Here is a 26,984-nt window from a genome sequence, read left to right as displayed (position 1 = left end):
ACGAACAACGCGAAAAAACAAACAAAATAGCATGGTTGGTTAAGAGACGATAAGACAGCAGCCCTCCCTTCTGGCGGCATCGTTAGTTTCATCTAACCAATAACGTTCATTCTGCCCTGATTGGAAAAGGCTTAACAGGTGAAACCAATAAAAGGTACCCACTGACCTATCATCCAACCAATCACGTCATCCCCAACTACCTCTGGAGGTGGTCAGGAAGATCAGATCAGATCTTTTAATCGTCTATACCGGTCAAAGAAATGTGAGCACAATCAGAATGTATTTGTAACAGAAAATAAAGAGCTGAGAAATTAAATGCAAAAACTATGAAGTAATAGCTTAAAATGATATAATTAATTTGTTTAATTTATTGTGATACATTGTACAGATCAGATTTACAGGATCAATTAGGGCTCTTTTCAATCTGGATCGCTAAGTGTTACAGATTGCACGATAGAAATGTAAAGGTCATTTCTGATTGAGACGACATATGCAGCGTTTACCGTGAATGCAGCCTCTGCTAACGTGGGAACATTGCCTTAAAATTTAAATCACACTGTAACACTGAACTTCCGTAGTATGGATTGAATAGAGCCCTTAGTCCGTAGGAAACGTTATTACAATCTTCTGACAGTACAAAAACTGTGTGTCCACATCATACCATAGTGTGCAATCTTATTTACATTTGAATTACAAAAAGTGTGCATGAGATTCAGATTATATAGAAGATAAATTGCAAATAATTGAATCAATGATGGCTATAATACAGAAAATGGAACATTAAATGAACAGGTCAAATGTAACAGATGGAGACACGTGTCATTAAGTGAGGGTTACTCTTTGGCCGGGTCTGAACGTCACTGTGAACTGAGGCTTACCTTGTCCTGAACCTCCAAAGGACTTATACCTGAAAATACAGAAAACGAAAATGTTGGAAAGATAAATGCTTTTGAGGAACATAGTGGAAGAAAGTAAAACATTTATCATACATAAAAAAGTTAGAAATGTGTTGATGCTTTTTGTTATTCATCTTAGCTTTGTATTTTAATAGCTCTTTGTCAACAGCAAAGTAAAACGAATAATACAAAAAAACAGCAAAGTAAGAATTACTGAATAACGTAGCTAGCATGGTGTCAAAACTATCTTGAAAAGACAGTATTCAATAGCTGTCATATTCTTGCCGGTTTCACCTCTCGACATCAAAGTATCCATCAGGACAATGAGAGATGACAGAGACACCCAGCAGATGAAGGATTCATCCTGTGAGAAAATGGAACAAAATGTTCTTTATGAAAAAAAAATTCTTCCAGAAATGTAGCAGAACGAAATGGAGGAATAGGCCTGGTTTCCAGTTTCAATCCGTTTCTGTTTTAGCCAACTCCTCTGTCACTTGTTGTCATGCCAAATATGAGGTTGTCTGAGGCAATAATAACAGATCTGGCAACCAGGGTAAAGGATGAAGGATTTTGACATATATTTGGTGTTTGTTTGAATCTATTTTGATTCTGAGGTATGATTGATCAAAATATATGACATCTACTACATTCTTATCAGAGCAAAGATGTACTGTAGTACTACTCACAGGTCTAAAGGAGGAATGATTTGAACATACATTTGGGGTTTATTTTCATCTACTTTGACTCATGAGAAATTATTGCTGAGAAGTATTAATATCTATGACATTTTTATGGAGAGCAAATGTGTTTCCCAACTCCAGTCTTCGAGTACCACCAAAAGCACACATTTTTGTTGTAGCCCCAGACAAGCACACCTGATTAACCCATAAGAGTCTAAGCCCTCTCTAAGCTGGGGGAGGGGCTGGGGTTCTACTAAGCTATATGGAAATGTTTTAAGAAAGTCATACCAAGGATCATTTAGCTATTTGATTTTTAAGATCCCTTGAAGTACCAATAAAAATATATATATATTTGAGGGAAAATTGTATTTGGCCTTAGCGCTTTAAGCCAATTCAAATGCATTGAATAACAGATTCACTACATGGAACAACAGGTAGTCCCCCCAAAAACATAAAAAATAAGTTTGTTCTGAAGTGTCTGTCCTATATCTGAGAAAGATCAGGAAACATTTGTTATTTTTGTATTTAACCCCTTATTTTTGGCACTAAACAGTGTCCATATACAGTATACTTCAATTCATTTTTTTCAACTGGTACAGGGGGAACTTTCGGACAAGTTGTAGACAACCAACATGTATGTGTTCGTGAGAGTCTCATCTTTCCATAGAGGGGTCATATTAGGCATATTACTCACATTTTTAGGCCAAACCGTTCGGACGCTAGAGACGGTTTTGTGAGAAGACCAATTTTTGGGGTGTCTCATGGTCTGAAAAACACCGCTCTAGCTCTGTCACCTTTCACCGCAGATGAGGAAGTGAGACATCGGCAGATGCGGTGGATTGAGGAGCATTCAATGTAAAAAAAAAACATATCTCTAGCTAAAACTGACATATTTTAATGGGATTTGTTTTATTAAGGTAATTAGATTTCAACCTTAGGGGGTTAAACTTGTCAACTAATCATCAAGCCCTCACTGAGTTGATTTAGGTGAGTTTCTCTGGGGTTACAACAGAAATGTTTGCTGTTGGTGGTACTCGAGGCCTGGAGTTGGGAAACACTGATCTAGCGAGTAAGAGCCAATGAATCGCGCGATTTCAGATAAAAGGACTTGGTAGGTGTACTATGAATACTGTAGTACTACTCACAGGTCTGTGTACCTCCTCCAGTCCTGCCTACTAAGGGAGGCTCTGGTGGCATCCAGGGCTGTGGTGAGGTGGGCCTGACACAGGAGCACTGAACTGGGACACTGTCCTCCTGCACGCACAGACAGACAGACAGACATCTTCTACAGTTGTTTATTTGGTGTTATATTATCAGTGCTTTTAGAGAAATGTATGAAAAGTACTTTATAAACACATTATTTTAGATAAGGAACTAACAGTATCTCGTTTGTAGTTGCTTTTAATGTTGCTGATGTCCAGTCGGCAGTGTTCTAGCTGGTCATGGCTGAGCTCCTCGTATCGTCCTGTAGAAAGGACATGTAGGGGAGAGAGCAGCCAGAGTCTCTGACCAACGCACCAGTCAGGCCATCAGAGTTGGGCCCCGAGACACCTTGGGCGTTCTAGGACCCAGGAGAGAGGGGGGTGGACAAAACAGCTTTAGTTCACTTTCCTCATGATAGTATGTGATTGTACAATCTATCAATAATATCTGTGTCCCAAATGGCACCCTATTTCCAATATCGTGCATTAGGTCCATAGGGCCCTGATCAAAAGTAGCGCACTACATAGGCAATAGGGTGCTATTTGGGAAGCATATGATCATCATCTCACCAGTCCTAAGGTGGAAGGGTTGCCCAGCTCAGACTGGTAGGAGCTGCTGAAGTACAGTCTCCAGAGGTTACCATGGGGGTCTTCGGGGGGATGTCACTGGGGTCCAGCAGCACCATGGAGTGATCCAGCCTGCTCCCGCCCTCCCCCGCAGAGTCATCAGACCCACTGCTGTGGTTCAGGAAGCTCATGACACTGTCCAAACCCGACCACAGGTTCTGGTGAAATAAAGAAAGGAGTTAATGTGCTTTATGAAAGCCAGAACCAAAAATACTTCATTTTTTATAACAAATGTTGTTTTCTAATTATTCCTACAGTTCTTTGGCCAGACAAGGGCCCATTTGAGACATGGGTGACATGGAGTGGATTAAATTGGCTAGACTCATCCAGTCCTACTACTACCTTGATATAATTGAATGTACTGTATGTGTCATTTAGCATTTCATGTTGGAAAACTGGGTTTGTGGGTCATCACATTGATGTGTGAAATGTCACACCTCCACTGCCATTAGCCCCAGAGCACCCCCTGGCTGTAGGATGACACGTGCAGCTGGCTGAACACCAGGCAGCTGTGGATGGCCTCTAGCTGGGTGTTGTACAGCAAGGCTTTCAGGTCAGCTCCAGTGAAGGTGTCTGTGGCCCCTGCCAATGTGCCCTTGAGCAAGGCACTTATCTATAGCGATTTAGGGTTAAGAGCATCTGCTAAATGACAAAACAAATTATGTCAACAACCCAGGCTGGGAGCAGCAGAGTGGATACAAATTATCACACATTTTCATACAAAAATGCTTTCTTCCATTAAAATCCTTCAAAAGCCTACAGCTGCATGTTTCTGACATATCACACTTCTTTTGACAAGAGCCTTATTGGCCCTGATCAGCAGGGGGACAGTAGAGACTATAGAGGACTGAGTGTGGCCCAGACCTGGTCAGGAGGGGGACAGTAGAGACTATAGAGGACTGAATGTGGCCCAGACCTGGTCAGGAGGGGGACAGTAGAGACTATAGAGGACTGAATGTGGTCCAGACCTGGTCAGGAGGGAACAGTAGAGACTATAGAGGACTGAATGTGGTCCAGACCTGGTCAGCAGGGGGACAGTAGAGACTATAGAGGACTGAATGTGGTCCAGACCTGGTCAGGAGGGGAACAGTATAGACTATAGAGGACTGAATGTGGTCCAGACCTGATCAGCAAGGGGACAGTAGAGACTATAGAGGACTGAATGTGGTCCAGACCTGGTCAGGAGGGGAACAGTATAGACTATAGAGGACTGAATGTGGTCCAGACCTGGTCAGCAGGGGGACAGTAGAGACTATAGAGGACTGAGTGTGGTCCAGACCTGATCAGCAGGGGAACAGTAGAGACTATAGAGGACTGAGTGTGGTCCAGACCTGATCAGGAGGGGGACAGTAGAGACTATAGAGGACTGAATGTGGTCCAGACCTGGTCAGGAGGGGGACAGTAGAGACTATAGAGGACTGAGTGTGGTCCAGACCTGGTCAGCAGGGGGACAGTAGAGACTATAGAGGACTGAATGTGGTCCAGACCTGGTCAGGAGGGGGACAGTAGACACTATAGAGGACTGAGTGTGGTCCAGACCTGGTCAGGAGGGGGACAGTAGAGACTATAGAGGACTGAGTGTGGTCCAGACCTGGTCAGGAGGGGGACAGTAGAGACTATAGAGGACTGAGTGTGGTCCAGACCTGGTCAGGAGGGGGACAGTAGAGACTATAGAGGACTGAATGTGGTCCAGACCTGGTCAGGAGGGGGACAGTAGAGACTATAGAGGACTGAGTGTGGTCCAGACCTGGTCAGCAGGGGGACAGTAGAGACTATAGAGGACTGAGTGTGGTCCAGACCTGATCAGCAGGGGAACAGTAGAGACTATAGAGGACTGAGTGTGGTCCAGACCTGGTCAGCAGGGGGACAGTAGAGACTATAGAGGACTGAGTGTGATCCAGACCTGGTCAGGAGGGGGACAGTAGAGACTATAGAGGACTGAGTGTGGTCCAGACCTGGTCAGGAGGGGGACAGTAGAGACTATAGAGGACTGAGTGTGGTCCAGACCTGGTCAGGAGGGGGACAGTAGAGACTATAGAGGACTGAATGTGGTCCAGACCTGGTCAGGAGGGGGACAGTAGAGACTATAGAGGACTGAGTGTGGTCCAGACCTGGTCAGGAGGGGGACAGTAGAGACTATAGAGGACTGAATGTGGTCCAGACCTGGTCAGCAGGGGGACAGTAGAGACTATAGAGGACTGAGTGTGGTCCAGACCTGGTCAGGAGGGGGACAGTAGAGACTATAGAGGACTGAGTGTGGTCCAGACCTGGTCAGCAGGGGGACAGTAGAGACTATAGAGGACTGAGTGTGGTCCAGACCTGGTCAGGAGGGGGACAGTAGAGACTATAGAGGACTGAGTGTGGTCCAGACCTGGTCAGCAGGGGGACAGTAGAGACTATAGAGGACTGAATGTGGTCCAGACCTGGTCAGCAGGGGGACAGTAGAGACTATAGAGGACTGAGTGTGGTCCAGACCTGGTCAGCAGGGGGACAGTAGAGACTATAGAGAACTGAGTATGGTCCAGACCTGGTCAGCAGGGGGACAGTAGAGACTATAGAGGACTGAATGTGGTCCAGACCTGGTCAGGAGGGGGACAGTAGAGACTATAGAGGACTGAGTATGGTCCAGACCTGGTCAGCAGGGGGACAGTAGAGACTATAGAGGACTGAATGTGGTCCAGACCTGGTCAGCAGGGGGACAGTAGAGACTATAGAGGACTGAGTGTGGTCCAGACCTGGTCAGGAGGGGGACAGTAGAGACTATAGAGGACTGAGTGTGGTCCAGACCTGGTCAGCAGGGGGACAGTAGAGACTATAGAGGACTGAATGTGGTCCAGACCTGGTCAGGAGGGGGACAGTAGAGACTATAGAGGACTGAGTGTGGTCCAGACCTGGTCAGCAGGGGGACAGTAGGGACTATAGAGGACTGAATGTGGTCCAGACCTGGTCAGCAGGGGGACAGTAGAGACTATAGAGGACTGAATGTGGTCCAGAGCTGATCAGCAGGGGGACAGTAGAGACTATATAGGACTGAGTGTGGTCCAGACCTGGTCAGGAGGGGGGCAGTAGAGACTATAGAGAACTGAGTATGGTCCAGACCTGGTCAGGAGGGGGACAGTAGAGACTATAGAGGACTGAGTGTGGTCCAGACCTGGTCAGCAGGGGGACAATAGAGACTATAGAGGACTGAGTCTTCCACTCCTGGATCGAATCAAGAATGATCTCCAAACCTGAATCTCCCTCCCAATTAGCTTAGTAGGAAGAATTAATGTAATCCGTATGAACATCCTCCCTAGATTTAACTATTTATTTCAGATCCTTCCATGCCATCTCTGTTTCCTTTTTCAAAACAACTAACCAAAGCATCACCAAATTTATTTGGGCAATAAAAAACCTAGGATCAAGTTCTCCACTCTATCGAAACCTGAATCTAAGGGTGGTCTTGCCCTTCCCTCCCTTTTATTGTACTACTGGTCTGCCCAAATTCGCAACATGCTAACATGGATCACAAACAGAAAAGACTCAACGTGGATTCAGATAGAAGCACAATCCTGTGGTTTATTGCCCCTAAGCTCAATTATATTCATTAATATCTTTAGTGAAGTGGGCAACATAGCCAAAACCTTTGTGATTTACAGCACCCTACTAGCGTGGAGGGACTGTAAGAAATACCTGGGCATTTCCTCCCAAATATGTTCTCACTCGCCTATAGTATGCAACCCAGACGTGCCAAAAGCCCTGAGTGATGCCAACTTTAATCTTTGGCATACTCTTGGAATCAGGACCTTTTCAGACCTATTTCATCAGAAAACCACTACACTGAAATTCTTTCAAGAGCTCTGCAGTGAATTCAATGTGCCAAGATCAATTTTTTATATATATATATATATATCTTCAAATTAGACATGTCATACACTCATTTACTTCCAAGAGGAGGTTTAGAGCTCAGCTGAATGAAGTTGAAACCCTTCTTGCTACAGCACAATCCAATAAAGGCTAAATATCTTATATCTATAGGCTCCTTTCTGAGAAAATATTATTATTTTTTATTATTATTGTTTTTTTGTTTTTTTTTAAGTCTGTCACATCTGTGAATGTGGAATCTGTTTTGTTGGGTCATTGAAAAATGAAACTTTAAATTGAAAAAAATAAAACGTCAACAATCACCAAACAATACTTGTTACCCTCACAAGGGGTCAACTCAACGAAGTCCATCATTAAGTGCTCAAAAGGTCCTTCAGGCCTTGGATGGGACGCGGGGGATACTGAAATGCAGCATCCAATATTATTTGTCATGCAAATCAAACATTTCTTGCAGAAATGAACCTACTGTACAACAATATTTATTTACAAGATCCACTATCCCTCCTTTTGACACATGGTCTTGACCATGAGACAATTTGGCAAGGAAATGGAAAGCACAACGGGGCATGGCTGGTCTGCTCATCTGTAAATAGCCCATCCAATCTACCTACCTCATCCCCATATTGTTTTTATTTACTTGTTTGCTCTTTTGCACACCAGTATTTCTACTTGCACATTATTTTCTGCACATGTATCACTCCAGTGTTAATTTGCTAAATTGTAATTACTTTGCTACTATGGCCTATTTATTGCCTTACCTCCTCACGCCATTTGCACATACTGTATTTAGACTTTTTCTATTGTGTTATTGACTGTACGCTTGTTTATTCCATGTGTAACTCTGTGTTGTTGTTTGTGTCGCACTGCTTTGCTTTATCTTGGCCAGGTCGCAGTTGTAAATGAGAACTTGTTCTCAACTGGCCTACCTGGTGAAATAAAGAAATTCAAATAAAATGGCTGGTCTGCTCCACTCATCCAGCCACACACCCAACTTCTGTTGAGCTTCAATTGGCGGACAGATAGCCTTACATTCTCCTTCAAAATGTCTTGATTTTACATTTTTTTTTTTTTTTTTTTTTTTTGATAAACATGGGAATGATAAACATGGGAATTCATTTTTCCGTCAATGATCGCAAGCCGCCCAGGCCATGAGGCAGCCCCAAACCATGATGCTCCCTCCACCATATTTACAGTTGGGATGATGTTTTGATGTTGGTGTGCTGTGCCTTTTTTTTCTCCACACAGTGTTGTGTGTTCCTTCCAAACAACTCAACTGTAGTTTCTGTCCACAGAATATTTTACCAGTAGTGCTGTGGAACATCCAGGTGCACTTTTGCAAACTTCAGATGTGCAGCAATGTTTTATTTGGACAGCAGTGGCTTTTTCCGTGGTGTCCTCCCATGAACACCATTCTTGTTTATTGTTTTACTTATCGTAGACTCGTCAACAGAGATGTTAGCATGTTCCAGAGATTTCTGTAAGTCTTTATCTGATACTCTAAGATTCTTCTTAACCCCATTGAGCATTCTGCGCTGTGCTCTTGCAGTCATCTTTGCTGGACGGCCACTCCTAGGGAGAGTAGCAACAGTGCTGAACATTCTCCATTTATAGACAATTTGTCTTACCATGGACTGATGAACATCAAGGCTTTTAGAGATACTTTTGTAAACCTTTCCAGCTTTATGCAAGTCAATAATTATTAATCTTAGGTCTTCTGAGATCTATTTTGTTTGATGCATGGTTCACATCAGGCAATGCTTCTTGTGAATAGCAAACTCAAATTTTGTGAGTGTTTTTTATAGGGCAAGGCAGCTCTAACCAACATCTCCAATCTCGTCTCACTGATTCGACTCCAGGTTAGCTGACTCCGATTAGCTTTTGGAGAAGTCATTAGCCAAGGGGTTCACATACTTTTCCCAACCTATACTGTGAATGATTAAATGATGTATTCAATATAGACAAGAAAAATACAATAATCTGTGTGTTATTAGTTTAAGCACACTATGTTTGTCTATTGTTGTGACTTAGATGAAGATCAGATCAAATTTGATGACTAATTTATGCATAAATCCAGGTAATTCCAAAGGGTTCACAAACTTTTTCTTGCCACTGTAAATATTTAACGGAGCTCCGGCATAACTGCATTTTACTGGGGGACAATCAACAATGCTTGAGTGTCCTCGTGACATCTCTCCTCTGATTGTGAGAAAACCAACAAATCGTCAACATACTGAACCAAAACCCTCTTGGTTTCGAGACATTTCTTGGGCAAAAGTTTCCATTTTTTTCCCCCAACAAACGGAAACGAGAACCAGTACTGTGACTCTTCAGGCACAGGGGTGCTAAAGAAAGCATTAGACTAAATCATTCACTGAAAAACAACAACTACCTGGAGGCACCTGGGATAAAATGGTAACAGTGTTAGGCACCAGGGGGGTTCTAGCTTTGTTTACTATTCTAAGTTCTTGTACAAACAATAATCGCCAGATGGTTTCCTAACAGGTAAGATTGGTGTGTTACAAGGCAAATTCGGACAGTGCCTCTTTCAACTAATGCACTATTAATGGTAATAATATCCTTTTCAGCTTCTTTGCTAAGAGGATACTGAGCTTTGTAAGGTCTGTGGGGGCTTTTTGGAACGACCACAACTGGTGCTGCTCCTTTCATATGTCTAATGTCGGTCTTTGATTTACCCCACAGTTCTTCAGGTATATCCTTTAGCCAATCAATGTGTGAATTATCTTGTAATACCACAGGCGTGGTTTAAACAGGAATTGGTTATTTTCTTGGTGTTGTCATCACAGTAGCCCAGTATGGGGAATAGAAAGTTGCTGACCACTTTCCTTCCCCTTCCCAGGCCACCCAATCAGTTGCTTCCATCACTTTCTTCATCCAAATACTCACATCTTTCCATTGTGTTCCAGGAGCTTTTGATAAGCTACAATGAGGAACAGAACTAGGGACTTCATACAAACTCATCTTAGTATCCATCAACAACACTCCACCTGCTACGAAGTCTTCTCCTCTGTATATCCAATTCATGGTTATCTCAACTTTCTCTTTTTGTTTTGACCATCTCTGTTGGTATTCAGGGTCCTCTTCGCATGAGGGAACAGCAGCAGTACAATGTAGGTATTCAGACACTTCCCAGTTACCATGCAATAGGGAAGAGAGGGATTGCTCTCTCAGCTGTCCCTCAACATGTTGATCATTCAGGTGCCAAGCATAGTAACAGTTCATCAGGCACGGGAAGATTCAATTTTGTCTCGAACCCAATGACAATCCTTCAATACAGGCATCAGATAAATTAATTTTACACATCAAATCTCTTCCTAATAAATGTACTGGGCAGGCGGAGGAGTACAGTAATCGGTGTCTCCATTTGCCCTCTCCCCACTCCACGTCCAGGTGAAAAGTAAAACATTCTTCAGAGGGAATTCCAGACGGTCCAACTTTGTGCATAGTTTTCTTTGAGAGGTAGGCAGACAGTGCAGACATTTAACACTGAGACTGCGGCCCCAGTGTCCACCAAAAATTGAATTTTATGTTTATGAACTAAAATATCAATAAGGGGGTTTTGGGTTGACAAGGTGGTCAATTTTAGCATTTGACAGGTTTCTGGTTCTTCATCATTGTTTTCTTCATTCGTTTCTTCTTTTTCCGCCTCATCCGATGGTTGGTAGCCCCCTCGACCTCCTCCTCTTCCAAATGGGTTGTTCACCTGCACGCCCACAGGTTGGGACTGCCACTCTCCTTGGCCTTCTCCTGCTCCAGGACAGTGTATTGAAAGATGCCCTACCTTCCCACAGTTGTAGCAGCTCCAGTCTCTCCCTCCGTCAGCTCCAGGGCCCACCCCAGGACAATGTCTTGAAAAATGCTCTAACTCCAGTCTCGCCCTTTGACTTCCACGGTTGCCACCATTTTCTCTATGTCCTTTTCCTCCTCCAGAGTAATACATCAGCTGTGCCTTCTTCAGTGTCTTTCCATCCTTAGTTTATTTTTCTTCAACTGTCTTTCCGCATTGGTGATATACGGCTTTACGTCAGACAGTGGTTTTGTTTCCCATGAAATACAAGTTGTAGTTACATCTGTCTTCAGATCTTGTCTCAGGCTTGTCACCATAGCATGGCACAATAAGCTGCTGTATGAGTCTTGGTCAGGCATCAGACCTGAGTGTTGGAGGAAGACTGTCTCCATTCTTTCCATGTAGTCATTACATATTTCCTCCATTGGCTGTTTGGTGGAATGGATTTTCCGCCAGTCTGTACGTTTGGGGAAAGCAGCCTTTATAGCTGTAAAATCTGCATCCAGCTGGTCACCACGGTCAGCAACTGGTACATTGCAGTCCCACATGTTTATAGGCCTTCCATTTAAATTTCAAGCAGCGGCAGAGTATTTCTTCAATTTCTCTGGTGGTGGGGTTGTACATGGATATGATTGCTTTTACCTCTTCCTCAAACCTCACAGCATCCTTTGCTGGTTCAATGACATCGTCCACTATTGCTTTTATTTCGTCAACATCCCAAGGTTTCTCCATTTCCAACATCCCGCCTCCATTGGGGTTGGGGTAGCGTATTAGTGGAAACATTCCCTCAAGCTTCTTTTTGGGGGTTTTCTTTCTATCCTGTTGGTCTTTTCTGCTTTGTCCTTCATTGCTGTCCTCGCTGCTGCTCCTTTGGGGGGTTTGGTCTAGTTTATTTCCATGTTGGTTCTAGTTTCTTTTTTCTATGTTGGGGTTTTTGTCTAGTTGAATTTTCTATGTTGTGTTCTAGGTAATTTTGTTTATGTTGGGTTTTTGTCTAATTTAAATTTTCTATGTTGTGTTCTAGGTTCTTTTTTCTATGTTGGGGTTTTTGTCTAGTTTAAATTTGCTATGTTGTGTTCTAGGTTCTTTTTTCTAGGTTGGGTTTGCGTATGATTCCCAATTAGAGGCAGTGGGTCATCATATTTAAGTTGTTGTTTTTCCCACTAGTGTTTGTGGGAGATTATTTTGAGTTAGTGTATGTTGCACCTCTTCGTCACGGTTTGTTGTTTTTGTTTATTAGTTTATTGTATGTCTTGCATAGTTTCACAGTTGAATAAAGATGTGGAACGATACACACGCTGCGCTTTGGTCTCATTCATACGACGACCGTGACACTTCCTGAAAATCGTCCCACTTCACTTTAAATTTATTTTGTTTCCTTTCAAGTTGGCCTCTCACAGACTCCAGTCTTTCTGTGCTCAGTTTCCCATCAACAGGGAAATGTCCATATGTTCATCTTGTCCAGTCTTCTGTTTGGTTCAGTACCCACCTACCAATTTTTTTGCCATTACACTACACGGCCCTTTTGGTTCCAAGCACGGATCCTCCATCCTACTCTTACTATTTCCCTTTCCCATACTTAAACCCTATGTTGAACTCTTTCGGGGAAAAAAACTTCCAGCTTAACACGTCATCCCACACTCACCGGGGCTAAAACCCTGTTCAGTTAATTAGTGAAGTATACAATACTCTCATCCACATTCATTTAGTACTATTCCCAAACACACTCAGTAATATCCCTTATTACTTGTCGTTACCTCCTATGCATACATATGTATCTTCTGCGGTTCCTCTATAGCAGGGGTGGGCAACCCCAGTCCTCTGGGGCCTGATTGGTGTCACAGTTTTGCCCCAGCCCCAGCTAACACACCTGACTCCAATAATCACCTAATCATGATCTTCAGTTTAGAATGCAATTTGATTTATCAGCTGTGTTTACTGGGGATGGAGAAGAAGTGTGACACCAATCAGGCCCCAGAGGACTGGGGTTGCCCAACTTATTTCCCTCATTAAAATGCAAATCATTTTATAACATTTTTGACATGCGTTTTTCTGGATTTGTTTGTTGTTATTCTGTCTCTTACTGTTCAAATAAACCGACCATTAAAATTATAGACTAATCATTTCTTTGTAAGTGGGCAAATGTACAAAATCAGCAGGGGATCAAATACTTTTTTCCCCCACTGTATCTACCTACCTCATCCCCATACTGTATTTATCTTGCTTCTTTGCACCCCAGTATCTCTACTTGCACATTCATCTTCTGCACATCTACCATTCCAGTGTTTAATTGCAATATTGTAATTACTTCATCACCATGGCCTATTTATTGCCTTAACTTACCTCATTTGCACTCACTGTATATAGACTTTTTGTTTCCTTTTGTTCTACTCTATGTTTTGTTAATTCCATGTGTAACTGTGTTGTTGTATGTGTCGACTTGCTACACTTTATCTTGGCCAGGTCGCAGTTGCAAATGAGAACTTGTTCTCAACTAGCCTACCTGGTTAAATAAAGGTGAAATAAATAAAAATAAAATTCCCATACATATAGAATAGCACCTTGTGCAACTTATGCTATTCCTTGTGGTTCCCCGACAACTTCTCATAAATTCCTAAAATAACACCTTATGCTATTATCAGTGGTTCTCAATTGTCAGTGACGCCAAGATTGTGGTGGAAATTCAACACCAGGGACACCTGAAGTCAATCTTAAATGAATCACAAGCTTTATTGGAGAGGTTACATCAGAAGCTTCGCTGTGGCAGTCCCAGCAGTTGTCTTATATACGGCTATACAGAGAGGTTATATCTGCATGATTTAGCATAATTCATTCATCATTACCGGTGGCTCGCACATGTGACTGACCAATACCTCACAAGGCCTTCTCTCTCCAAGTTGAGACCTTGAAACTGAGATACCTTGGTTGTTCCCATAGCAACATTCTGGGCGTACTGCCAAGTTGCTTATCAGTGATAGTGAGGATTCCCCCATACACGATCAGTCAGTCACCTGCATGAACTCATCTAATTGGTTATTTGAAAAGTATCATTGATTTGACACACAAACATAACATTTCCCTCACACAGTTACGGACATTTAATGTGTTGATTTGAAGATATTAAGTCTGATGAGATAAACTTGTACCTGTATGTCTGTATCCCACTAAGAGCTAATAGAAACAACTGGTCAGGCGCTTCACGCTCAGGTTCTGACTTCACAGTCAGAGCAAACTCCCCCTTCCCTGAAGGGAGAAGATCAAGACTGTATTACATTTACACTGCACTCCATACTCTTTAGGTGAGATTGAATGTCCTGCTGCCAACCGTCACAGAGCTTCATGTGTGTGTCCCAAATGGCACTCTATTCTCTTAATAGTGCACTACTTTTGAACAGAACCCTATAGGACAATAAAGGGAACAGCGTGCCATTTGGGATACAAGCTATGTGTAGCTTTAATTGCAGGTACTGTAGGAGGATTGTGTTGGATCGGCTCGTCAGACAGGCTAGCGGTTCGTGGCTCTGGGTGTGCAGCCTACCCAGTAAGGCAGTCTGAATCTTCACCTCACTCTCTGCTGCAGCCTAGGAGGACATCAGGGCAGGGGTCAAACAGCAACATGGCATTCAATACAACCAGCTGCCAAAGACCTATACATTTACACCACGTGTCAAACTCATTCCACGGAGGGCAAAGAGTCTGTGGGTTTTCACTCCTCCCTTGTACTTGATTGATTAATTAAGGTCAATAATTAGTAAAGAACTCCCCTCACCTGGTTGTCTAGGTCTTAATTGAAAAGACAAACAAAAAAACTGCAGACACTTGGCCCTCCATGGAGTTTGATACCCCTGATTTACACCATTCTATTTATCTCATGAAATGGAAAGTACAAGGTTAGGATGATCAGAACACTACATTCAATAGAATTCCATATGATGTAAAATGTAAATGTTACTCACCAGTGGTTGTAAAGGCTGCAGGTAGATACTGGTGGTTACTTTTAGGAGTTGATTTGATTGGCTTGATTCTCACTGATGAGTGTGGGTCAATATGGAGCCTAGTTCCCAGAGATTGTGGGAACTGAGACATACAATTATGCTTGAATACATATAGCTTCAATATAAATCAGTTTACAATATGAATCAATTTACACACACATTTAAACAACTATGGGTAGTATGATTTTGCTCAATAATGTTCTGTGCTGCTACCATGTTGTGTTGCTGCCATGCTATGTTGTCATGTGTTGCTGCCATGCTATGTTGTTGTCTTAGGTCACTATTTATGTAGTGTTGTCTCTCTTTGTGATGTGTGTTTTGTCCTATATTATAATTTTTTAAATCCCAGCCCTGCAGGTGGCCTTTTGCCTTCTGCTAGGCCTTAATTGTAAATATGAATTTGTTCTTAACTGACTTGCCTAGTTAAATAAAATGTAAAAAATTACAAAATTGAGAAAAATGTATTTGATTAGGCCTATATTGTGCCCAACTTTTAGACCATGGCTAATGTACAAGTTCTCACCCAGACCCTTCCACTGTGGCGCTCTCCCTCTCTAGAAGATCCTTTCAGTTCCTCTGTATGGTGACACACCACCTTGACTACAGTGGCCTCCTCTTCCTCCTCCCTGCACCATCACCAGCACCTCCACTCTTCTTCTCCATGGCCAGCTTGGCCCTCTCTCTCACCCTCTTGGGAGAGAGCACCTATGACAGTAGGCCATACGTCACAGCTGGCTGGCCACCATTGATATTACCTCCCATCTGCTGGCCCCAGGGCAGGATGTGGACAACCCCATGGGTGGCACTCAGAGGGCCAGAAGACACGGGCGGTGCTCGGCCTACTCTGAAGACTGAGTCATTGAGGAGGGCAGGGATGTTGGAGATGGGGGAAACTCTCTCACTGGGTCATAGTTCCCTGTTAGCATGTACCTGACCATGTACTTTAGGATTGCTATCCCGCACCACTGCTGTTGGGCACTGGAGGCCAGCAGCGTTGGGACATTGTTCTACAGAAAGTCCAGTCTCCTGAATGCTCTCCAGAGAGGACCTGGAGGAGGGTGAGAGGTCAACGTTCAGCTGCCTGTGGAGGGGCTGGTTCTGATTGAGTAAGGATGTTCCAAAAAGAGTGCCGAAGCGGTCCTCAGTTCCAGCACGGATTTTAGGAGAGACATGCAGCTCTGTGAACTGCTATAATTGACTGTACGGTACAGTTGGGGAGAGTGAAGCTGCAGAAGAAGAAGAGTATGGAGGATAGTATTACATCAACTCTTTCTTTGCATGAGCTGTTGAGTTCATAGCTGGTAGATGTTGAAATAAATTACAAAGTGAAAATCAGTGCTGACCCGATTCGGATGTAGATGAGTGTTCTCTGGTCCACCCACACAGGAAACACTGCATCAGGAAACACCACTCTATTCTGCTCCAGGAGCTGCTGCTCCAGTGCTGCACTGTGGAGCTCCTGAGGACACGACAGGGTTGATTTAGTCTCCTTCAACAATGTCAATAACACAAAGACCACTCTAAACACAGGTACTCACCAGGATCTCCAAGTCGTCAGAGGTGAGTGAGTCCACAAACACCTGCTGTACAGACAGGACCTGCTGTACAGACAGGACCTGCTGTACAGACAGGACCTGCTGTACAGACAGGACCTGCTGTACAGACAGGACCTGCTGGCATAGCCGCAAGAAGCCCTGAAACCATAGAACACGAGTTACTAAGCGGAAGAGGTTGTAAACATATGAGTTTGGGGAATGGGCAACAAGAGAATTAGTGAAGAGTGGGACATCATTACCTACTCTCCATCTTTGAGTCCAAGCTTCTCTCCCAGTTGCCTGCTCAACTCTACTTTATGGTCCTCCTTGTTGGCAGGGCTTCTGGTCCAGCTGAGGAACACATGGGCATCATGACCCCAGGACAGCTCCAGAGCCAGGTTCTGTATAACAGAAGATAATTACATGAACAAAAATGGGAAACATGGCATTCCACAAAAAAACTATCAGACTAACTAGAAGACATGGCACGAAATGGTCACAAGTGCAAGTTAGCTACCGGTAGTTTGCTGATAGTTTGGCATAATTATAACTTGACACAACTAAAAAGAAAACAACACTAGCAAGCTACATACAGTAGCTAGCTTGTAGCTTACCTGGTGAAGAGAGAGCTGTGTTACCAAGTTTGAAAGAAGTTGAAGAACGCAGTTTTTCGTGTTGTTAAAAACCAATGTGACAGATTAGATGCCATTATTTCCCAACATAACTAAATATGTTGGCAACTGAAGTAGCTAGCTAATTAGCTAGATTACTTGTACATTCGGTTATGCATTCTGTGCAGGCAAAAGTAGCTGATCCGATTTTCTTTCTCACAGAGACGCTCACATCAATTACCTCAGATCCGATTATTTTTGTCTGGGAAACTACATCAGGTTTGGGTTTTGTTGTCATTAGCAAACATGGCGGCGCCCATCAACAGCTCAAGTTGGAGCACTCCAGAGGTTTATAAACACCATGAGCAACACAATATGTGCCCCTCTCAACCAAATGATAGAAAAGGAAAAGGAAGGAGACCGAAAGAAGTTAAGGTAAGAATATTCAGTATCCATGCTCAATACTTGGCTAGCAAGTTAGCTCGGTTGCCACTGTGTAATTTCTTGTTTTGTATTTCTTTATCTGCAGGTGTACACCATCAACTTGGAGTCTCGTTACCTGATGGTGTAAGGAGTCCCAGCCATCGGGGTGATGACAGAACTAATCCAGCTCTCTGCGCTGTACAGGTTTGTGGAGGAGGGCTGGATGAGTACCCTGCAGAGGAATTCAGAGGTCTACCTCATCAAGTTCCAGAAACTCACCAGTGCAAGATCTGGACAGGTTCCATCCAGTTGATCATGATGAGTGATACATAACTAGAGCTGGGAGTTTTCTCAGTGACCATGTAACCTGAATGTTGTGTTCAGTAACGTGGGGTTCCAGCTCAGTTGAGAATTGAATGCTGTTGCTTTAAGAATGTGCATTTGTAACACTGACCAGGAAAAAACTCTAGGCCCTAGTTCATAGTAACTAACTATGAGGCCCTTGGTATTACTAGGCTCTAGTAGTTATACAGTACTGTCATATCTGCAAACAGAGTGTCTGAGTTATACCAGTTATACTTTGTCATTCTGTTTCAGGGCAGCCAAACGGTATATGGATGAGAGAGTTTCTTTGGAGGTTTACTACATGTGCCCTGCCCCTGAGTATGAGACAGTGGAGGACACCAGATTAAAGCTGCAAGACAGGAGACGATATGTGAATAGTACAGCTCAAAATAAAGGTACAGATGCTGTGTTAGTAGAGTATTATCAGAACTATATCTGTCATTCACAACATAAGCATGACTATTATGATGCAGTTAGTTGACACATACTGTATGATTCTCAATTTTTCTTGTTTGGTTGTGGAGCAAAAGAACAGGACCAGGGGGATGAAGAGAGCAAAAAGCCCATGTCTTCAGATACAGTTGCTACCACAGCCAGGATTTCCTTAGGTGATGATCAGAGATCCAGTGATACCGGCAATCAGGAAGAGACTTTGACTCTTGAGCCAATTGTAAGCTGGGGATAATTAGGTGACCATGATCGTACAAGAGCCAGGTTGGGAATTTAGCCAGGACACCAGGGTTAACACCCCTACTCTTACGATAAGTGCCATGGGATTTTTTTTTTGTGACCACAGAGAGTCAGGACACCCGTTCAACATCCCCCTACACAGAGCAATGTCCCCAATCATTGCCCTGGGGCATTGGGATATTTTTTTTAGACCAGAGGGAAGAGTGCCTCCTAATGGCCCTCCAACACCACTTCCAGCAGCATCTGGTCTCCCATCCAGGGACTGACCAGGACCAACCCTGCTTAGCTTCAGAAGCAAGTCAGTAGTGGGATGCAGGGTGGTATGCTGCTGGCCTTGTGCCCCATTTTATGATCGGTCTTATAGTTATCAGGCAAACCAATGCCGGACTATTCCAACAGAGGATAAAATGGGGTCATTGCATAATTCCATAATAAACCGTAGAAGGCACCCAATGTAAGTGGCACTCCCTCCTCTTCTAGGGGAAACAGAGGGATGGTGAAAAGACTGAGTAAGAATCCACCCCCTGCAGTACCCTCCAGATTCATACCAAGGACCACACATTTGGAGAACAGAAAACGGAAAATGGTAGAAACGAGTAAAGACTTTTTGGCATTGTTGACAAAAATGAAACCCTCATTAGACCAAACTACCAGAGTAGCCTAAGATGGATATGGCGGATGAGTCATTGAACACAACAGCCAACATGGTCAGAAATACACTGAAAAAGGTATATTTGTGGTCATTTGCCTCCCAAAATTGGTCACTCACAGTCACAACTTCATACAGTATTACAATTCAAGTGTGAGTGATACTTCAGTAAATTCATTTCTTTCCTTGTTTTCAGGTAGCATCAATTCCTGAAGTCAAGCCAACAGAGAAGACAAAGCCAGGAAAGCCTCGGAAGAGAATCTAACAGGGAAAAGGAAAGAGGGATACCCAGTCAGTTGTCCAACTGAATGTATTCAACTGAAATGTGTCTTCCGCATTTAACCCAACCCCTCTGAATCAAAGAGGTGCGGGGGGCTGCCTTAATCGACATCCACGTCTTCTTCGCCTGGGGAACAGTGGGTTAACTGCCTTGCTCAGGGGCAGAACGACAGAACAGACTCCATGTTCTGAAACGGACAGCATCACACAGAAGATAATGCATACATTTTATCAAGTTCCTAGACTTTACACCAATTAGACGGTACTTCATCTTTTCTCAACATGTTTAATTTTTATATTTCCCATCAGAGTATAAGAAGTTTTTTTATATATATTTTTATTTGTTTATATATATTTGCAGTTTCATGAAAATGAATAAAGTAGTGTTGTCCTTAACGCTCAAGTGTATCCTGGAATGCATGCTGCTCAAATGCCAATATGCTCTGTAACACAACATTAAAAAAAAACATGTTAGACAAAGGGTAAATATTGTCAAGACAGACAAGTCATTAGACTGTTTTTACAATCTTAACTTCAATGGTCACCTTGGCATCGGGAAGGCAGGTTCCAAAAGCTTCAAGCAATAGATTCTCATCTCTCACTGCCTTTTCAAAGTCTGCATAGGACAGTCTGCTGTCGTGGTCATGGTCCTGATGGAAACAACTCATTGGTCTTTTATGTTCATATAGTATATTTCATATGATGCATGAATTAGTCAATTGTGACTGAGTTAAACAGGGATTTTTAACACAGGGTACAATGAAGATAGCCTGTCAAATCAAACCATGGGTAGTGCAGCATTCAGTCTGGTTTAACCAGCTACAATGAAGATACCATTTTTGTAATTACCATCTTCTTGAGTGTGATCTCCACCAGGTCTTTGATGCCCTCGTCTGGGTCCTCCTCTGTGGGCTGTCTGATCAGGCTGTTCTTCAGCATGTGGAACATCTCTTCCCGGGAAATGTACCCATCTCCATTCAAGTCATACACATCGAAGCAGTCTGAACGGGTCAAAAGTGGGACTGTGTTAGTATGGATAGTTAATAAAGTAGATAATGGTCAAATAGCCTACATGGGGTATAAGCCTTAATAATACACTTTAAATCTTTCTTACACTTAATTTTTTCATCCAATGTCCCACGGAGAAAGATTGACAGTCCCTCGATCCACTCTTTCACACTGACGTAGCTGTCGTTGTCTTTGTCGAATGCACGAAAGACTAGAATATAAATGCAACGCAAGAGTTGAGATTCTTAACTATACCCACCACAGTATGTCATCAGTATCATCATCTTTTTGGTTTATTCCGTTTCATGTGACATGCAGAAATGTAACAAAAGAGACAAGCCTACCTCTATCCATGATCATATCATCAGTCATTCCAAAGGTGTTGTGTAGAATATTCCTGAATTTTCCTCTGTCCAGGCCATTCCCTACCCTCCTGTCACTCTGATCCCCCAGGAGACCATTGAACAGTCGGATCAGACACTCTGCTTCTGTTTTGTTAACTGCAGACAAAAATAGTGTTTGTACTCCTTCCATATGCACAATTCCATTTGCATAGATAGACTGGTGTAGGATTTGATTAACTTGCTAAACACACAGCAAAGAATAGAACACAGAACAAACTTTGACATGGCCAGTAACCGAAAGGTTGCTTGATCTAAACCCCCGAGCTGACAAGGTAAACATCTAACGTTCTGCCCCTGAACAAGGCAGTTAACCCACTGTTCCTAGGCCGTCATTGTAAATAAGAATGTTCTTAACTGACTTGCCTTGTTAAATAAAGGTTAAATAAATACAATAAAAATGATCCCAACAAAGCCAGGTTATAGCGCCTACCATGTTCCATTAAAAAAGCAGTGTTGTCAGGTTAAATGTATGGGGTAGCACAGTTTTGGTTGGAGGAGCTATAACTTTTTTTAGTTTTCAAGTTTTGTTAATAGCTAACGTTGACTACTGTATCTAGATAACTGCCGAGTTATGAACTAGTTAGTTAATAAGCATGTATTGTTAAAGTTCAGCTAACGTTAGCTAGCTAACTAGTCAGGACATAAACTTTGACTATTTCTGCCACAACTATCCAAACAGATACTTACAGTGTTTGACTTGTTTAGAAAGAGTTTCAGCGAGATTCTGAATCAATTTTCTATTCATAGCAGACATTTCAGCCATTGTTGATAGGATGCAGGATTGCTGACAGGTTAGCTAGCAGTGGCTACATGAAAACACAACTACTTGATGTTGACACCCTGTTACCATAGTAACTCCATTCCACGTGCTCAGATAGTGAGTAATAGTGAGTAATGATACAATATATAGCCGGTAGAGATTGATACAATGAATGATACATAGATTACTGAACAAAGAAAAACAGTTTTTTCTTAGAATGTCATTTATTTCAAGTGTATTGATATGTCTTTTATGCAATGAATGAGTGGGTGACATGATTCAACATTCTTTCAACATGTAATGTTATACCGTGACATTGTTGAACACTCGTTTCTGATTGTCATGAAGGGCATTCTAGAGCGTGCATTATTTCCCTATAAACCATGGTATATCTGCAGGGTAGAATTCAAAGGTTATAGTTCATTTTTACATGTTTTATGTTTGAGTTGCTTTTCAAAGCAAAATTAGAATTGAAAACATTGTTGCATTCGATTTTCATAATAGCAAGCTAGGACTGATGTTTTGGTTAGCTAAACTAGCAAATCTGTTTCTTCAATCCAATACCAGTACAGTGACAACATTATAATTAATAAGACATCTTGTCAGTCCTGCTTAGCATCATCCCTCAGACCTGAAGGAATCTGAGAGTAACCTTTCCTGCACTTGAATGAGGAGTCACAGGTGTATCCATATTCACAGCAATGCTGGCCATCTGCACAGCACTTGCCCTAAAAATAAGAAATAGGTCTCAGAACATGACAGTAATATAAAATCTGCATTATATTGCACATGATCTTAATGTCATTAAAACATGTCACACTGCTCTGTATATGCATTACTGATTATATTATGTTTCAGATTTCATTATGTTAATAAACATGCAACATTGATACTACTACTTTATCAAATGATAGCTCAGTGGTATTTAAGAACAGTTTTATCAAATCCCCTCGAAACCCTGTCTCCATCAGTTTCAGTATATTTACCAGTGGGAATGGGCAGCAGCCCCATTTGCCAGTCGGTCCCTTGCAGCAGCTGGTTCCAGAAGGGCAGTAGAATTTTGTGTCACAGCGAATGACTCCAGCCTGTGGGGTGCTGTCAGAGGCCTGAACTAGTGCTGTCCACGGAACCTGCTAAAATAACAGAAAAATAACAGAAAACCACACCATCAATGTCATACTCTTAGGTTAAAATGTAATAGCGTACCAGTGTGCAGGAAATATTTCTCTATTCATTATTTTTTATGGCCATAAGGTGGGCATCAATAAGGCCTTTGACTTTTACAGAAAGAGAACAGTGCCCACTGTAAGTAAGTGTGTGAGGTCTGGCAAACTGAGGTATCCTTTTGCCCCGATGCAGGCCCCTTCAATGACCGATGCAGGCCCCTTCAATGACCGATGCAGGCCCCTTCAATGACCGATGCAGGCCCCTTCAATGATCGATGCAGGCCCCTTCAATGATCGATGCAGGCCCCTTCAATGACCGATGCAGGCCCCTTCAATGACCGATGCAGGCTCCTTCAATGACCGATGCAGGCCCCTTCAATGACCGATGCAGGCCCCTTCAATGATCGATGCAGGCCCCTTCAATGACCGATGCAGGCCCCTTCAATGACCGATGCAGGCCCCTTCAATGATCGAAGCCATCAAGGTCTCCAAACCGGAAAACAAGGTCCACGATCAGGTACCACAATATGCATCACAGGCAACCAATGCGTGTGCCCTGTGATGCATATTGTGGTACCTCATATGCACCCGAATACCTGTTGTGGGATCTTTGCTCGCACAGCTCTCTAAACCCAAGGTCTTTTAACTGAAACATTGGTTGTGTCATCCAACGGTGAAGGAAACAACAGTACTATTATGCTGGTTTCTTTTTCCCGTCTTTACAACCGTTGTGCTACTGAGAATCCCATTTACTAGGGATGTCAAATTGCCTGATTCCAGATCTGTTTGTGCTGCCAACTGCTACGGTTGTTGGCATGACAAACAGATCTGGGACCAGGCTACAAATTTCCCTCATGTGAACCCTGTTTACTCACATGGGTAACTGGACAGCAGGCGTATCCTTCTTTAGTCAAACAGCAGGTTGATTGATCAGAGCAGACCTTCCCATCAGGGCAGGTGATGTAGCAAGAGGCAGACCCTGCCACCACTAACACCAATGCAGCTATGTTCCACATCTAAAGGATGGAGAATAAACAAAGGGTTTAGAGGCTTTTTCGAGTAGATTGAGTTCTAAATGTATTTTCTGAAGATTCTTTGTAATAGTACATAATCTAAGATGTTTACTTGAACATTACACACTAAGGGAATTTCCAACAATATATCTTACCATATATGATCGAAAGGAAGCTGAGACACAGTCACAGCACTAATATGAGAGTGTCTTAGTTCCCTTTCAGTTTCAAATGCATCTAAATTCAGATGATTTAAACTTTGACAAAAATTTGAAAAATGTTATGAATTTGTTGTTTACTAATTCTTCTTAGTTTGTGACGGAGTGATTTCTAATTTCATTGTTTAATATTAAATTATTTCTCCTTTTTAAAATCTCACTTACCCTGTAGTTAGTCACAGCTCAGGGATTTAAAACTTCCTGTCATGGGGTTACACACAGCACAATGGGGTGACTCCTTAACCGAAACGCTGCTCTGTACACATTAGGTTTGATACTCCCACTTTTAATAATGAGGAAGTAACTTTATCTCATGTCTTCATGAACAGAAACTTAGGTCAATGACGAATCCAGAAGTAGTTTGCCAATAGCACCAGCTGGCTTTATAGACCCTTTGTTAATCATTATGTGAGTCTGCATGTACATCAATGCAATGATCACAGTGCCTTACAGCTCAAACTTCATAAAGGAGTTAAATAGGCCTTCCTCTTAGGTCTTTGATACCAATCTTTCCCATGACACATTCTTCACTCCTCACTGACCCCTCCCCACAGTGATCGTGCGTACTCTTTCCAACTAGAAGCCATGGATTACAGGTAACATCCGCACCGAGCTAAAGGCTAGAGCTGCCACTTTCAAGGACCGGGACACTAATCCGGACGCTTATAAGAAATCCCGCTATGCCCTCAGACGAACCATCAAACAGGCAAAGCGTCAATACAGGACTAAGATTGAATCCTACTACACCGGCTCTGACGCTCGTCGGATGTGGCAGGGTTTGAAAAATATTAACTACTACAAAGGGAAACCTAGCCACGAGCTGCCCAGTGATGCGAGCCTACCAGACGAGCTAAATGCCATTTATGCTCGCTTCGAGGCAAGCAACACTGAAGCATGAATAAGAGCACCAGCTGTTCCGGATGACTGCGTGATCACAGTCTCTGTAGCTGATGTGAGCAAGACCTTTAAACAGGTTAACATTCACAAAGCTGTGGGGCCAGATGGATTACATGGACATGTACTCAAAGCATGCGCGGACCAACTGGCAAGTGTCTTCACTGACATTTTCAACCTCTCCCTGATTGAGTCTGTAACACCTACATGTTTCAAACAGACCACCATAGTCCCTGTGCCCAAGAAAGCAAAGGTAACCTGTCAAAATGATTACCGCCCCGTAGCACTCACGTCGGTAGCCATGAAGTGCTTTGAAAGGCTGGTCATGGCTCACATCAACACCACCATGCCGGAAACCTTAGACCCACTCGAATTCGCATACCGCCCCAACAGATCCACAGATGACACAATCTCAACCGCACTCCACACTGCCCTTTCCCACCTGGACAAAAGGAACACCTATGTGAGAATGCTGTTCATTGACTACAGCTAAGCGTTCAACACCATAGTGCCCACAAAGCTCATCACTAAGCTAAAGAACCTGGGACTTAACACCTCCCTCTGCAACTGGGTCCTAGACTTCCTGACGGGCCTCCCCAGGTGGTAAGGGTAGGCCGAACAGGCCTCCATTAACATTGACGGGGCTGAAGTGGAGCGGGTCAAGAATTTCAAGTTCATTGGTGTCCACATCACCAATGAATTATCATGGTCCAAACACACCAAGAAAGTTGTGAAGAAGGCACAACAACGCCTTTTCCCCCTCAGGAGACTGAAAAGATTTGGCATGGGTCCACAGATCCTCAAAAAGTTATACAGCTGCACCATTGAGAGCATCCTGACCGGTTGCATCCATCCAGGACCTACAGTTGAAGTCGGAAGTTTACATACACCTTAGCCAAATAAATGTAAACTCAGTTTTTCACAATTCCTGACATTTAATCAGAGTAAAAATTCCCTGTCTTAGGTCAGTTAGGATCAACACTTTATTTTAAGAATAGAGAGAATGATTTATTCTCAGCGTTTATTTCTTTCATCACATCCCCAGTGGGTCAGAAGTTTACATACACTCAATTAGTATTTGGTAGCAGTGCCTTTAAATTGTTTAACTTGGGTCAAACGTTTTGGGTAGCCTTCCACAAGCTTTCCACAATAAGTTGGGTGAATTTTGGCCCATTCCTCCTGACAGAGCTGGTGTAACTGAGTCAGGTTTGTAGGCCTCCTTGCTCGCACATGCTTTTTCAGTTCTGCCCGCAAATTTTCTTTAGGATTTAGGTCAGGGCTTTGTGATGGCCACTCCAATACCTTGACTTTGTTGTCCTTAAGCCATTTTGCCACAACTTTGGAAGCATGCTTGGGGTCATTGTCCATTTGGAAGACCCATTTGCGACCAAGCTTTAACTTCCTGACTGATGTCTTGAGATGTTGATTTAATATATCCACATAATTTTCCTCCCCAATGATGCCATCTATTTTGTGAAGGGCACCAGTCCCTCCTGCAGCAAAGCACCCCCACAACATGATGCTGCCACCCCAGTGCTTCACGGTTTTTCCTCCAAACATAACGATGGTCATTATGGCCAAACAGTTATATTTTTGTTTCATCAGACCAGAGGACATTTTGGAGCAGTGGCTTCTTTCTTGCTGAGCGGCCTTTCAGGACTAGTTTTACTGTGGATATAGATACGTTTGTACCTATTTCCTCCAGCATCTTCACAAGGTCCTTTGCTGTTGTTCTGGGATTGAGTTGCACTTTTCGCACCAAAGTACGTTTATCTCTAGGAGACAGAGCGTGTCTCCTTCCTGAGCGGTATGATGACTGCTTGGTCCCATGGTGTTTACAGTGCTGTGAAAAGTATTTGCCCCCTTCCTGATTTCTTATTTTTATGCACATTTGTCACACTTAAATGGTTCAGATCATCA

General features: G+C 43.0%; 1 protein-coding gene, 1 long non-coding RNA gene and 1 pseudogene across 3 annotated transcripts; 1 reads left to right on the top strand and 2 right to left on the bottom strand.

Moving 5' to 3' along the window:
* Positions 1–822: 822 nt before the first annotated feature.
* On the bottom strand, positions 823–17,376 carry LOC106588928 (uncharacterized; annotated as a pseudogene).
* A 280-nt stretch (positions 17,377–17,656) lies between these two features.
* Positions 17,657–19,997, top strand: LOC106588951 (uncharacterized). 2 transcript variants are annotated; one of them, XR_006762361.2, is made up of 4 exons: positions 17,657–17,842; positions 18,236–18,378; positions 18,508–19,401; positions 19,519–19,997. It is a non-coding gene; the product is annotated as an uncharacterized LOC106588951 (long non-coding RNA). The 2 variants fall into 2 exon arrangements; XR_001324733.3 differs by having other exon boundaries at positions 17,657–18,378.
* Positions 19,929–21,847, bottom strand: clxn (calaxin). The gene is given in 6 exon segments (NM_001140971.3): positions 19,929–20,044; positions 20,147–20,251; positions 20,451–20,602; positions 20,716–20,820; positions 20,954–21,109; positions 21,701–21,847. Coding segments are annotated over 6 exon segments (645 nt in total). The 5' UTR covers positions 21,777–21,847; the 3' UTR covers positions 19,929–19,993.
* Between the last annotated feature and the right edge of the window lie 5,137 nt (positions 21,848–26,984).

The sequence above is a fragment of the Salmo salar genome, chromosome 27 (genome assembly GCF_965601325.2).
Source record: "Salmo salar chromosome 27, fSalSal1, whole genome shotgun sequence".
NCBI lineage: Eukaryota > Metazoa > Chordata > Actinopteri > Salmoniformes > Salmonidae > Salmo > Salmo salar.
The sequence above is the reverse complement of the archived record's forward strand: the minus strand, read 5'-3'. Positions and strand labels throughout refer to the sequence as shown.